Source organism: Pongo pygmaeus, chromosome 11 (genome assembly GCF_028885625.2).
Source record: "Pongo pygmaeus isolate AG05252 chromosome 11, NHGRI_mPonPyg2-v2.0_pri, whole genome shotgun sequence".
NCBI classification, from domain to species: Eukaryota; Metazoa; Chordata; class Mammalia; order Primates; family Hominidae; genus Pongo; species Pongo pygmaeus.
Window position 1 is genome coordinate 58654040 of NC_072384.2, and position 14842 is coordinate 58668881.

The 14842-nt window shown below is 43.2% G+C and overlaps 1 protein-coding gene across 19 annotated transcripts in view; it reads left to right on the forward strand.

Annotated features, from left to right (window-relative positions):
• TANC1 (tetratricopeptide repeat, ankyrin repeat and coiled-coil containing 1) overlaps positions 1-14842 on the forward strand; it is a 262830-nt gene that overhangs the window by 192217 nt on the left and 55771 nt on the right. For 11 of the 19 annotated variants that reach the window (XM_054478253.2, XM_063647543.1, XM_063647556.1 and 8 more), the window contains 6 exons: positions 1573-1836; positions 7537-7659; positions 8810-9091; positions 10393-10544; positions 13215-13446; positions 14612-14778. In XM_054478253.2, coding sequence (XP_054334228.2) covers positions 1573-1836; positions 7537-7659; positions 8810-9091; positions 10393-10544; positions 13215-13446; positions 14612-14778 — 1220 coding nt within the window. The remainder of the gene's footprint in view (positions 1-1572; positions 1837-7536; positions 7660-8809; positions 9092-10392; positions 10545-13214; positions 13447-14611; positions 14779-14842) is intronic. The other 8 variants (XM_063647544.1, XM_063647545.1, XM_063647558.1 and 5 more) reach the window with 4 other exon arrangements.

The following is a 14842-nucleotide window of genomic DNA, read 5'->3' on the forward strand; positions in this document are numbered from 1 at the left end:
AAAACACAAGGAAGGCTGTGATTGATTCCAAAGAGGTGGAGGTATGGTTTAATACTGCTGATGGAACACTGGCAAATGCTGGGAATCATAACGATGGGCACCCAAAATCAGATCCTAAACTCTGGTAAGTGAGATTAAGTGTAGTGTCTCTGACCACAAATGGAATTGAAGTTTATTCATTTGCTCATTCATTCAATTAGCAAGCATTTATTGAGGACTTATTATGTGCTGTGCTGTGCTATTCAGAAAAGGAAAAGATTGCCGTGGATACCCTAGGGAAGGCTTCAGCATTTATGTGGGATTTTTAAAAATAGGCAACCAGAGAGGGTGATAAGTCCAGGCTGCAGCAGCAGGAGGAGTAAAGACAGTCAGAATTGTGACAGTATGTCCTGTGGCCACTGCAAGGAAATAGTTTTGTCTTTACTTCTAAACCGTAAAGAATATAAACAAAGTTAAACCCTTCAGACCCTTTGATCCTAAATAATTTACCAGCCTTCTGATACAGTGTGTATCATCTTGGTGTGTGGCTAAAGCAGCCTGATCCAGGAGCTGGGTTCTGAATGCACTTTGGCCCTGTGCACTCCCATTTAACAGGCTTGGAGTTGAGGGCCTAGGTGACTGGAATCCAGATAGGGAAAGAGGCATCGGTGTACATGGCCCCTGTTCTCAAGGACGCAGCCAGTATTAGTTCTAACAGTGGGGCGGTGTGAGTGGCCCAGGTGATGATGACCTGTGGTTGCAAGGGGATCCCGTATGGCTCAGCGTCTTTAAATTAGAAGTGACTCTTTGTAGAAGCTATGTAGGGTGAGTATTGCTTCTCTCTTTGACCATGTTCTTTCTGCTCTTTTGCCAAGATGTTTACAAAAGGTCTTTTGTACCTTTTTTCTGTGCTGGTTTGTTTTCTTGGAGATTAAATGTGAATTCTGTAGTCATAGGATACCTTCTCCTGCTGGTGCTTCACCTGCGCTGGATACGGGAAGGTTTTCCATTTTGTGCTGCTGAGGAAATAATAAGTCAGTCTCTCTGGATCATCTTGAACGGATGTTATAAGCTTTAAGGGTCAAATTCTCTGTTTGACTTTGTAATTGTATTTTTGTTTCTAAAGATTTTCTCCTGCACCATTTCTGCATTAACCATTCTGTTGTTCATTCCCGCTCCCCCACCCCCAACAAATGTTATTAATTTGGAAAGAATATTTAAAGGTTCAAAGGAATTTAATGAGACATGAATTCTTTTGTGAGTAATCTTTGTTAAAAAGAGAGGATATGTTATCTCCAAGTTACATAATTTTACTCTTAACTCTGATACTTTTTAGACAATTTTTTTCATTATCTTCCTATCAGAGTTTTTCCCTCGCTCCTCTTCTCTGTAGAGTGATTTAGCAGCTTATTTCCCCTGGTAAGCCACATTCTTCTAATTTACCAAAATACGTTGTATGGAACATACTTTGATAAAAATCTGTGTGGACTGGAAAACTTTCCATTGATCCTGGGGAGGGCAGTGTGCATGTTTTAACTCTTCAGCCCCAGCTGTGCCTGGCCTCCTTCAAAGTATTTTGGTCTTTCATTTCAGCCACAATTACAAGTTCATCCGAAAATGATGACCGGAGTGGCTCCAGTTTGGAATGGAATAAAGACGGAAGCTTAAGATTAGGGGTTCAGAAGGGAGTGCTTCATGACCGCAGGGCAGATAACTGCTCCCCAGTGGCAGAAGAGGAGACCACCGGGTCAGCAGAGAGCACGCTGCCCAAAGCAGAATCCTCAGCTGGAGATGGTCCAGTCCCTTATTCTCAGGGCTCCAGCTCACTAATAATGCCACGGCCCAACTCAGTTGCAGGTAAGGCCACACCTTTCCCTGGAAGGATTATCTCAGGGAGACCAAGGTGCCCTGTGTTCACTGTCTTCACATGGGAAGACACTCCAGACACAAGCCAGCTTCGTGGCCCTGGGTCAGGCACTTACGTTTTCTAAGCCTCAGTTTACTAACCTGTAAACACAATAAGGCTGTATTTAATGGTCTTTAAGTGATCCTTCTGCTCTGGAATTCTTTAAATCGATTATTTGGACTATCGGGCTCTTTGTATATAAGAGAAGAAAGTATAAAAACTCTCCTCTCGGTTTTTGTTGTTTTAAGCCTTAGAAAATTCATTACTGTTTATTACCTCCTGGTAAATGGGAATTGTTGAGTGAGTTTGTTAATATCAGCTCGAGGAACTTCTTACCAAACTTACAAACTTATTTTTGTCTAATTGAGGCCGATCGTACAGGCAAGAAGGCCGAATTTCTGTACAATTTAGTTAAAATGGAGCTCACAGCTTAAAATGTAAGCAGTGGAAGTAGGAGCTCTCAATCAAGGAAATGAAAATATTCGAGATACACATGCTTTACCAAGATGCAGCAGCTGGAACAAAGAAGAAAGCACAAAGGCTGGCAACTGTCAATAGTCAGACTGGTCGCCAGGTGTGTGTCAAGCAAGGAGAATACAGTCAGTCCCTTGTATCTATAGTTCCACATCTATGGATTCATTCAGCCATGGAGCAGAAATACCCAAGGAAAAAAATCGATAAAAAATAATAAGAATTTAAAAATACAGTCTCACAACTATTTACATTGTATTAGGTATTATAAGTAATCTAGAGATTATTTTAAATATATAGGAGGATATTTGTAGGTTATGTGCAAATATTACACCGTTTTATAGAAGGAACTTGAGCATCCGAGGATTTCGGTATCCTCAGGGGGCCCTGGAAGTGATCGCCAGTGCATAGTGAAGGATGACTATAGCTCCAGATGGGTAGGGAAAGGAGCTCTCTGCATCTGAGCTGTGGGGCCTGTTTTTAAGGTTTCTAGTTTCTAAACTCCATGCCCTGTGCTGAATTTAGAAGAGGAACTTGCTACAGTCATTCTTTATCAGTGTAGCACTTAACATTTCTCTTCTACTAATGCAGGGACCCAGATTCTCCGCTCCTACATCAGAGAATTTCTCTGTGATTTATACTATGCTTTCAGGATGCGGTGGGTCACTCTGGTGGTTGTTGGGTGTTCTTTTACAATGGGACTCTGAAGTAGCTGATAAATAAGTGGCCCTAATGAAAAAGTTCTGAGGCACAACTCTAATTCACTTTAAAAGGAAGTGAAATGGCCTTGTTCCAGAAGAGGGATTTGGCATGTCTGCCAGAGAGAAATACTAGAGAACATTATACGAGTTGACTGATAGTCCTTCCACAAGCTTTCCTGTCCTCCCACCACTGTCCCACCACTTTAACAGAGTATGTGGCACCCAAGGTGCTTTAGACCATATTTACCTAGTTATGATGAATGGGTCATTTGTATTATCCCAGAACTTGATCACTTTATTGACTTCAACAAAAATAGTGAACTTGTGCTCAATTTAATGAAGCTATTTTAAAATTAGGAAACATTACTGTGTTAATTTTAACAGTGTTAAAAGCATCCCATTTGGGGTTGTTTTCTGCTCGATGTTCTTTATGGGTCTCCTGCCATGTGAAGTGACAGTGGGTGTGAGCTGAGCTTTTCCAGGAGGCTGCCGTGATTATAGAGCAGAGCTTTCTGATTTCTGCTGTGTGCATTCATTAGCTTCTGCGTGTGCCCTTGAGCTAGACCTCCTGTGGAATGGGAGGGTTTCACCTCTAGATTTGAGCAAAGTCTACCTGGCCTAATGGGTTTGCTCATTTCTTCTATGCTGCATGTTTTTTAAACTAAATGCATATTTTGAAAGGACGTGAGCAAAGGCCTATTTCATGATATCTTTTAACAAGCTAGGAGTCTGGTAGATTCTTCACTGCCTCCCTTCCTGCCCCTGAGGTTGAACCTCAGTTATGAGGAAATGGCATGATTTTTCAAGTACCGTTGAAGAGTAAGATTCAGGTTGTATAGACTCTATGCAGCACTATTTAGTGATTAGAAGGCAGGCTGCTACAAACAGGGCAGCAGAGAACACTCAGTGTTAGAAGAATCAGAATAATATGTGAAGGACCGTATACAGAAATCTCGTAGAATATTTGCATGTTATGATCCAGGTAAGCAAATTGCCCTTTGGTGGGAAAGGTGTTTTGGCATATGAGGACTGGCAGGTAAAGGAAGGGTGATGCCAGGCCTCTGTTCACAGTCTCCCCATGGGGCTGGCCCCTAGGGAATTGGGTGCAGAACTTCTTCCTAAGGTCCTTTACTGAGCTTGCTACGGAGAACTGGAATTGTCTGTTAACCATGTAGTACAGTGATAGGTGTTTTTATTTTTATTTTTTGACAAAGATTATAAAAATAAGTTGGCTAGGTTTAAAGATTATTTCACTATACAGATTTTCTTTGTAAAGATATTTGTTAGAGTGGGATTGGTTTGGACAACTATATATCACATCAAAATGCATGACATGGACATCTCTTTCCTTTATTAAAAACAGACCTAGAAACCTTTAAAGGTATGTTTTAAATCATAAAGAAGTTGGGTAATGAGTTCTATTTTTTTCTATTTTTTTCCTTTCAAAATACTTTCTGAGTGGATTATAGAACACTGTGTTTAATTTTCCAGGAAACAAGCATGATTGCTATCCAGTTTTCCTAAAACTGGTCATTGCCCTGGACTTATTGGCATGGACTTTCCATAGGTCAGACCACAACTTTAGCAAATGTTCTCTTTGTTCAGCTTAGAGATGTCTCCCTCTGCCTTGCCTCACCAAGCCCACCCTCACCAAAAAACACTTTCCTCCACATCTTGAAATGTGCTTCTCATCCAGATGTTAGATATAGTGTGTGTGTGTGTTCACAACAAGTATATAATTAATTTCACTGTAGAGATTCTAGCAGTGGGTTTATTGTAGCATGAAATTATTGCTTTACCTTTGGGTTTTTTGGGCCCTGAGTAGTGTCTAGGATTTTGAAAGCATTTATGGGTAAATACTGAATGTGAGTCTGACTTTTGCATAGGTAACAACTGAGAATCTACTGTAGGCATGCCTGAGAGGGCAGAGTGGCCCAAGTTACCTGCTCAGAGGGTGGGGAGCACCTGGACACATAGCTAAGCCACTGAAATCTCCCTGCCCTATTCACTGGCACCTCTATTGGTGGCTTCGAAAATGCCTCAGAAAGCTGAGATAGTTGGCAGGTGGTGGCTTATGGCCCTGCTGCAGCTTTCAGCTCGGCTTAATCGTATTTGAAATTGAGAATTAGTCAAGAGCTGTGGAAGTGCTGAGGCTGCTCTGTTGCAGATTTTGGTGCCGAAGCTCTAGTGACTGGGAATCTGAAAACAGGCCTGTGGAATCTTACCATCTCCTGCACCTGTTTAGATACAATCTAGGGCATTTTTGCAATCCTTTATTTGGAATGTCTTTTATGGTCACATAATTTTAATCCTTTCAGTTGTTATAAATTTATAAACTGTTAGTTCTAAGGAGTCAGGGGAAGAAAGGGAAATAGGCAACACTTTTGAGGCTCTAAAGCATCTTTTTATTCTCTAGGGCTGCAGCATTATGTCAGATGTTCATGACTGTTCTGGCTCTGAAATGAATTATGGGTTATGAATATGGCTGCCTGCCCCTTCTACCTGTGCCTTGGTGGGTGCATTCACCATGAGGCATGTGAGGAGAAGGGTCTCAGTGCTCAGGCAGGAGCCTAGAAAATGTTCCAAGCTGTGTTACTGTAGGGAGGTAAGAAGGTTGGGGGAAGACAGTGTAGTCCCGTTGGCCCTCCGGGAGGTTTTATACACCCTAGTTATGAAGGGCCTAGAGAGAAGCTAGAGGCTGTCCTTGGATTACTGTACATTCGATCCATTTAAAAGCCCCAACATGGAATTAGCTGAGTCTTTCTAATGGGAAAGATTTGCGTGGTAGCTGGCAAAGTGCATAGAATATTCACTTAAATGTGTATACACTGTGGATATGCACCAGGAGGATACAGAGGCATAGGTGCATGCTGTCGTGAAGTCAAGGTTTCAGGTGTTTCTTGCTGGCTGGGAGGATGAGTAGGCAGGGCACATGTTGGTTTGCCCTTTGGAGGATGCAGCAAGAGGGGATATGCCAACACAGTCAGGCCTGGAGCCACCCAGGTGGCTGTTGAATGAAGGAATGAGAGAGGATGATATGGATAGTGAGGAAGAGAAGGACTGAGATCTTAGTTGGGGGAAATAGGAAGGGTGCAGGTAGGACGGATGGCACTGGTCGGCAGCTGGATGCTGGGTCAGAGCCTGTTGGGCAGCCAGAGAGTTTTCAGAAGACAGGAGGCCCAACTCGACTTCTGTCCCCTGCACCTTGGTCCCACTGAAGATGTCCCCAGAGCTAAGAAGCCTTTACCCAGGCACTATGTCTCCGTCTAGGCTCTCATTTGCCCTCAAGTCACTGTATATTTTCTTGTCCTGAAAGATAATAATCTGACTAAAATCAACAGTACTTCATGTTGGGCTTAACCCATAAACCAAATTAGGTTAATTTTAGATTTTCCTTAATGTAATAACAGGAGGGGTTTTTAAAAGGCAAAAACGTGTACTATATACTTGTTTCTAAGATTTCTTGAGAATTAGCAAAATTATTTTGTGCTAGTTATTTTTGTAATCTAACTCGTATGAATGTTTGAGATCTTTTTTTTTTTTTCTTGAGACAGAGTTTTGCTCTGTCACCCAGCCTGGAGTGTAGTGACATGATCCTGGCTCACTGCAACCTCTGCCTCCCAGGTTTAAGCGATTCTCCTGCCTTAGCCTCACAAGTAGCTGGGATTTCAGAGACCTGCCTCCATGCCCAGCTAATTTTTTTTGTATTTTAGTAGAAATGGGGTTTCACCATGTTGGCCAGGCTGGTCTTGAACTCCTGACCTCAAGCGATCCACCCACCCCAGCCTCCCAAAGTCCTGTGATTACAGGCGTGAGCCACCGCACCCTGCTCTTTAATGCTTTATAACAAATACTTAGGTGATATGAGTCTTACTGACTTGGTCAGAGGTAAACATAACTTATTTTTAGAATAAAAAATAACCAAAAAATGCGATATGATATAGAATGTGTATATAAGTCTACACATATATTTGAAGCTTAGGAATATGATTATACTATTACTACTGAGCCAACTTTTAGTGTTCTGGGTGCTGTGGAATTGTACACATAGAATCTGCCCATTTAATTAATAAGTTTGGAATTCCAAACAGCAGAAAGCTCCCCAGAGCTGCAGAGAAGAATCTAGCAGCATGCCACCTGCTTGTGGTGTAAGTACTGAAGCTTTGCTGTGTGCCACATGATTGTCAGATTTCCTCATCAAACAATTTATGGTGAATTCTGTCTCTTTCCAGGAATAATGGAGAATTCTGGCAACTCAGTCAACATAACTTTAAGAAAAAGAAGCATTTTGTTTTTACCACTTTTCAACTAATGATACTGCCAGAAAAATAAACTGGGGCAAACAATATCAAAATGATGTTTAAGTAAATTTTGTTGAAAGCCTGAACTGAATTACTTAGTGATTTATAAGTTATAGTCACTTAGGTATGAAATTTAAAGTCACCTTTGAAGATACTAAACTTCAGTTTAATATTACAGCAACAAGCTCAACCAAATTGGAAGATCTGAGTTATTTAGACGGGCAGAGAAATGCTCCTCTACGGACGTCAATTAGATTACCATGGCACAATACGGCTGGAGGTAGGGCACAGGAAGTTAAAGGTACTTATCCTCGCATCAGCTGCGATAATGGTTATGACGAACTCAGTCAGTAACTTTGAAAGTCTGTGATAACCAGCATTGAAGCCAACTGTGTTTATAACATGATGGAAAGTGTGTTTGTGCTAAAAGCATATGTGAGGTGTGCTAAGAGGTCATCCTCAACGGTTTGAGGCTTCTTCCTTTAAAATATCTGATTAACTTCCTTCTGGGATTGAAAAAGTAATTCTGCAGTAAATTATTTTGAAGTGAGGGGTAATTTAACACTCATTAGGTGTTTATTACTAACAAAGTATAAGCTTTGTTTCAATTCTTGGACTAGGCCAGGTGCGGTGGCTCATGCCTGTAATCCCAGCACTTTGAGAGGCCGAGGCGGGTGGATCACCTGAGGTCAGGAGTTTGAGACCAGCCTGGCCAACATGGTGAAACCTCGTCTCTATTAAAAATATAAAAATTAGCTGGGCATGGTGGCGGGTACCTGTAATCACAGCTACTTGGGAGGCTGAGGTAGGAGAATCGCTTGAACCCAAGAGGCGGAGGTGGCAGTGAGCTGAGATCGTGCCATTGCACTCCAGCCTGGGCAACAAGAGGGAAACTGTCTCAAAAAAAAAAAAAAAAAAAAAAAAAACAACCCTTGGAATGTATTGACCATGTTCTCTGTCTACCTGTAACACAGTTGTGTGAGGTACACAGCAGCCTCACTGTACAGGCAAAGAGTCATCACACCTGGATGAGAGCAGAGCCCTATTTCTAGGGAAAACATGTTTCTGTTTTATTTATACAGCAGGGAAGAAACACGTCTTAAATGCAGTTCCAGATAAACCAATGAGACATGATTTGGCCCCTCACATGGCTTTCTCTAATCCTCTGTGTGTCTGCCTTGAGTCCTGAGAATAATTCAAAGCCATGACCAGACTAGACAGTAATTTCAATAGGACACTCTGTAGTGTCCTATTGGTCCAATAGATCCAATAGGGTATGGTAATTGAGGTATTATAGAAGTATTAATAGAACGAGATTGGAAATGCTTACAGACAGATCCTAGTGGGGGTAAAGCTAAGGATTTAATGTAACACACAAGCAATGATATTTGAGTTTCTTAGTTTATAAAACTATGACATTTTTCTAAAAATTTTTTTTTCTTCTTTTGAAGCACGATTTGCTCCCTACAAGCCACAAGACATTTTGTTGAAACCCTTGTTGTTCGAAGTACCAAGCATAACAACAGACTCTGTGTTTGTGGGAAGGGATTGGCTCTTTCACCAGATAGAAGAAAACTTGAGGAACACAGAACTGGCAGAAAACAGAGGCGCGGTGGTGGTTGGCAATGTGGGATTTGGGAAGACGGCAATCATTTCCAAGTTGGTGGCCCTGAGCTGCCATGGAAGCCGCATGAGGCAGATTGCTTCCAACAGCCCAGGTTCATCACCTAAAAGTAAGTGCATGTTTAATTACTTGTCTAGTTTATTAACATAAGATAGGTGGAGGAAATTGCTGTTCACATAGACATAAAATACCAATTTTCCTCAAGTTGTTGCAGCTACTATATCAGGTTTACCATCATGTGTGAAGTGAACTATTTGAATATGTCCCTCCGTCATGATGTGTATTCAGCTGTAAGCTGGGGCAAGGCCAGTGCTCCCTGATGTCCTCCTGAACTGTAACCCCCTCTTCCTTTAGATACAGGCAGAGATGGGCCAGTGAGGCCTGATCAAGTGCCCTGGAGAATTTGGGGCCCTAAGAGCAAGGGGTTGGGCTCCTGGCAGAACAAGCTCAGATGGACTCTAATGTAGAGTTCTTTTGTACCCTGTTTGGCACAGCCTTCGTCTTCTGTATTGGATTTTCCAAAATTATAAAGACATAGGATAGAGTAGCCAAATGTTTGACTATTTACTGTTTATTTCATATGCAATAAACCCACTCTAAACATGGTGAACAAGTGAATCATACGAGATTTTTAAGACACAAAAGAATTTAATAGGTCGGGAGCAGTGGCTCACATCTGTAATACCAACACTTTGGAAGGCCGAGGTGGGAGGATCACTCAAGCCCAGGAGTTTGAGACCAGCCTGGGCAACATAGGGAGGCCTTGTCTCTACAAAAAATTAGCCAGTCATAGTGGTGCCTGCCTTTTGTCCCAGCTACTCAGGAGGCTGAGGTGGGAGGATCGCTTGAGCCCAGTAAATCAAGGCTGCAATGAGCTGGGATTGTGCCACTGCACTCATGCCTGTAATCCCAGCTTTGGGAGGCCAAGGTGGGCAGATCATCTAAGGTCAGGAGATTGAGACCAGCCTGACCAACATGGTAAAACCCCATCTCTACTAAAAATACAAAAATTAGCTGGGTGTGGTGGCGGGTGCCTGTAATCCCAGCTACTTGGGAGGCTGAGGCAGGAGAATCACTTGAACCCAGGAGGTCGAGGTTGCAGTGAGCCAAGATGGCACCACTGTACTCTAGCCTGGGCCACAGAGTGAGACTCTGTCTTAAAAAAAAAAAAAAAAAGGAAAAAAAAATTTAATAGAGGAAACTGGAAACAGTAGATGGCTGTTCTCCAGGGAGGGGAACAGTTGGGTGGGAGACAGATGGGAACCTGTGCTCTCATGTGGACCTCTGAATTTTGGACCATGTTCACTCCTTGCTTATTAAGATATGCCCTGGTGCGAATCAAGAAATATATTCAATACCCCACCCTGCTCCTACTGTGATGTACATAATGAAATGGGTCTTTCTCTGCAGCCTCTGACCCCACTCAGGATCTTCCTTTCACCCCGTTGCTTTCACCGCGTTCTTCCACAAGTGCTTCCAGCACAGCTAAAACACCTCTTGGGTCTGTCAGTGCTGAAAACCAGAGACCAAGAGAGGATGCAGTGAAATATCTTGCTTCTAAGGTAATCTTTCTTGTTTTATGGGAGCCTTCCAGATAGAGAGATTTGCTAGTTTGGTTTCTGAGAAGTAAATTGGAAAAGGGAGCTTAAAACAGAGACAGCTGCTTAATGATAAAGTATAGCTTTTGTTGAAATAGTGATAAAGTTCTCCAAGTAAAAGTGTGAATGACAGTAAGTATCTGTTTTAAGACATTGGCAGTGGACGTGATCCATCTTAAACAATGGATTGAAAGAGTTCCTCAAGGCAGCAGAAGGTAGCATGTGCACTCGCCACAAATTCATACTTATCTGCATGTGCTCTTCTTAATTTGGTACGTGAGCAGGAAATTGGGAGCTTTTGACTTGACCCAGACTTCTTCCCCTGCATTCTGTTGTCTGAGGCCTTTGGTTCCCTCAGCTTTCTGACAGATTTCTTGTGAAGTTGTAATAGAGCCTGCCTTGGCTAACTTTCCCTTCTTAAATTCATAATCATCAAGGTCTTTTTGAAGTTTTTCTTCTGCTTAGCACCCATCACTGGCTCACCAACCGCACTCCTGCATTAAAGCAGTTACATCCCTTGCTCCTAGTGAGCTACTTAAGTTTCCCTGGGCAGCAGTGGTGTGAGTCAGTGGAGCTGGAGAGCTGCTGGAGCCAGCAGCCATGGGGACACCTTGTGAGGAGGCCCTGTGGGGAGGTTGGTGAGGGGAGCTGAACCGAATCCTGCCCTGCACCAGATCCCTTCCCTTCTGCTTTCCGGATGATGACTGCTCTTGGCACCATCACCCCTGATGGTTCTGACCACTGGTTCAGAACAGTCCTCTGGTCATGAGTGGGTGATTTGAGATGAGTGATGTAGTGCAGGCTTCAAAGCCATCCCTGCTTATGGTGATTTTCAAACTCCATTGACTGTGACCCACATAAGAGATACATCTTACACTAGAGATCATTCACACATAATCACCCACATAACTAAAGCATTTTAGAACTATGTTTATTCTTATATCCTATAATACACTCTAGTATTCCTAAGTTTATTTAAAAAAAATTGTGGCTCTAAATTGATTTCAAGGCCGAGCGTGGTGGCTCATGCTTGTAATCCCAGCACTTTGGGAGGCCGAGGGGTACAGATCACTCCAGTGGTCAGGAGTTCGAGACCAGCCTGGCCAACATATTGAAACCTCGTCTCTACTAAAAATACAAAAATTAGCCGGGTGTGGTGCCAGGCCCTGTAATCCCAGCTACTCGGGAGGCTGGGGTGGGAGAATCACTTGAACTCAGGAGGCAGAGGTTGCAGTGAGCCAAGATTGTGCAACTGCACTCCAACCTGGGTGACAGAGCAAGACTTCATCTCAAAAAAATAAAAAATAAAAATAAATAAATAGATTTCATGACCCACTGTTGGGTTGCCAAGCTGCTTTTGTCAAATGCCGTGTGAGACCATGGTACTGGACATCTCATAATGGTTTGCACAAGCTTACAGGATCCTCACATGTATCCCTGCTAATTTCTGTCCAGGTGAGAGTTGGAGAGCAGCCAGCTTTCCTCTGTTGGTGATAAATTTAATCTAAACCAAAAGTCTCATGGCAACTCCAGGTTGGCCAGAGAAAAGCTGTTGCACATTTATTTTTGCCACTTGCCTTTTAAAGAGTCTGCAGACTTGGGATCTAATCCCACATCCCTGACTATCTGTGTCAGGTTGGCAAGGCATCTAACCTCAGTGTCTGGTGCCCTCAGTGATGAACTGTGGCTAGTGGTTCTTGTCCTACTTCCTGCAGGGGCTTGCCACACCCAGTGGGACAGCAGCAAGGCAGATACTCCCAAAAAACACGTAGCTCTTGGCATGAGTGTTTTCCTCTTCTTTTCCTTCCTTACCTTCTACTTGTGTTTCTCCTATCATCTTCCTTTGGAAAAGTGTTGGATTTTTCTTCTATCTACAGCATGCCTCCCATTCCCAGCACTTCTGTGTCTGGCCCTTTCGTGGGGTCCCTCTCACAAACAGCCTGCTGACGCTGCAGGTCCCTTGGAACAGGGACCATTCCTTTTCCTTTCAGTACCTGGGCAGCTCCCTCTCAACTCCAACTTGTCTCTCCACATGATGGGCTGAGATTTGGTGATTTCGGGTTTCATTCTTCAGACAGCGCCCCTGTTGAACTCCTCCACAGTGTCCCTTGATGCAGTGTGGGTGTGGGGAGGGGCCAAGGTCTTGACCCTCCTGACCAGGAGAAGGAGCTGCTGTGACTCTACAGTCCTGGTCTCACAGCCACTGGGTTTATCATCTACCTTTTGGGATCAGCAAAAGGGTTTCCTAAAGAGGTGCCGCTGCTCTTGAGAACAGAAACCTAGTGAAGATGGCACTTTTTGATGTTGAGAATATTAGGATGTCTTGGAGCTGCTCTAAGCCAGGGTAGGTTTTAGGTTTTATGAATGCTGTTTGTTTAAATTAAATACAAAGTAACTTGTTCTGATTTTTATGCTAATCAAGATGGCTTTGTGGATGCAGTTAAAGGTCTGCAAACCACATAAGTGAAGGAAGGAATAGATGGAACAATTATGCTAACAAATGACCCAGTCTTGGTGAATAGATGCTATGTATCTTGTTACCAGCGAATGGGCAGAGTTGTGTTCCTGTTTGAGATCTCAGAAGGAGCTGTGTGAAGAGGATGAGGTAATGCTGACGGTTCTGCTTCCCCCTAGGTGGTGGCCTACCACTACTGCCAGGCTGACAACACATACACTTGCCTGGTGCCCGAGTTTGTGCACAGCATTGCAGCTTTGCTCTGCCGGTCCCATCAGCTGGCCGCCTACAGAGACCTTCTGATAAAGGAGCCCCAACTACAGAGCATGCTGAGCCTCCGATCCTGTGTGCAGGACCCGGTGGCAGCTTTCAAGAGGGGAGTGCTGGAGCCACTCACAAACCTGAGAAATGGTACTTTGCAGCAGCTACCCACAGCCCCATCTCAGTAGTGGTACAGCAGACACAGGTGGTCTCCAGAAGGCAGGTGGTCAGCCGGGCTGGGGTAGAAGTGAGGTGGAGCATGGAGACGATGTCGAAGCCTCCGTGCCCATCCACTCATCTTTCTCAGAACCAGCCCCATGAGGTCCCTTCTACACCACCCCTATGGTATAGTGTTAAAAGAAGCACCCTGATAAGAACGAATGTGATGACTGAGCAGTTCCAAAGTAGTCAACTTGTAAGTGCGGGCTGTTTAGGTGACTTGCACCGCAGAAGACTGTTGCGTATTTTGCACTCCTAAGTATCTGAGGGAATAAGTGGATTATTTGGAGGAATTTTCCAGCATATATATTTGTCAGGGCCTCTGCTCAGTTGAATTGAAACCTTAAAGTGACTTCTGAAGGTTTCCATTTTAATTTTTTGTCCCCGACAAGGTAATGGACATCAGTGACCTGATGGGCCCTTCAGTTTCCCATCCTCTCTCGCCTCGACTCCTCACCTTTTGAGCTTGTTTACTTGCCCACATGGCACCTCTGCTGGAAGGTGCTAGAGGGATAGAAAACAGATATGTCATCATTTCTTCTCTATTGCCTGGGCAGAAAATCAGCACTAATAAATAGAAAACCAGATTCAGGCTCGCAGAGAAGAGCCCTGTTGGAGGAGTCGGTAGCATGGAGCTCTCACGCTGTGTTGGTTGTATGGCTTGGGCAGGGCAGTTTGCCCTGGGCTGGGGGCAGCAAGGGGGTCAGTTTCCCTTCCCTGGAATCCACTGAGGAGCTCTCATGGGGGACCTAGTGACCTTTCCGGATTGGGCCTCTGTATGTGTTCATTATCTTTGTGTAGCCCACCCCAATGACAATGGTTTATGAAGAGCTAACTGTGTTATATACACGAGTGAGATTCTGCTAACGTGTTCATGCAATATGTTTGTTTTGTGAGAATTGGTTTTCTTTTGGCTCTGTGCTCCAGTTTTCATTATAAATTTAATAGAAAATATGCTTCTGTGAAAACTGTTTCTTGTGCCATATGTAAACCTTTTTAGTTTCTAACACTAAACTGGGCGTTAAAATACACTGGGTGTTGCTGTCTTACAGAAATGTATAATTTCTTAATTTGAAAAAATTATTTTATCCTGCAGAGCAGAAAATTCCTGAAGAAGAATACATTATTTTGATAGATGGCTTAAATGAAGCTGAGTTTCATAAACCTGATTATGGAGATACGCTTTCTTCATTTATTACCAAAATTATTTCTAAATTTCCTGCCTGGTTGAAGTTGATTGTGACTGTAAGAGCAAATTTTCAGGTAACAAAGAATTCTCAAATCTTTTTCCAAGTCCCCATATTCCAATTTTACAGTGATAAATATT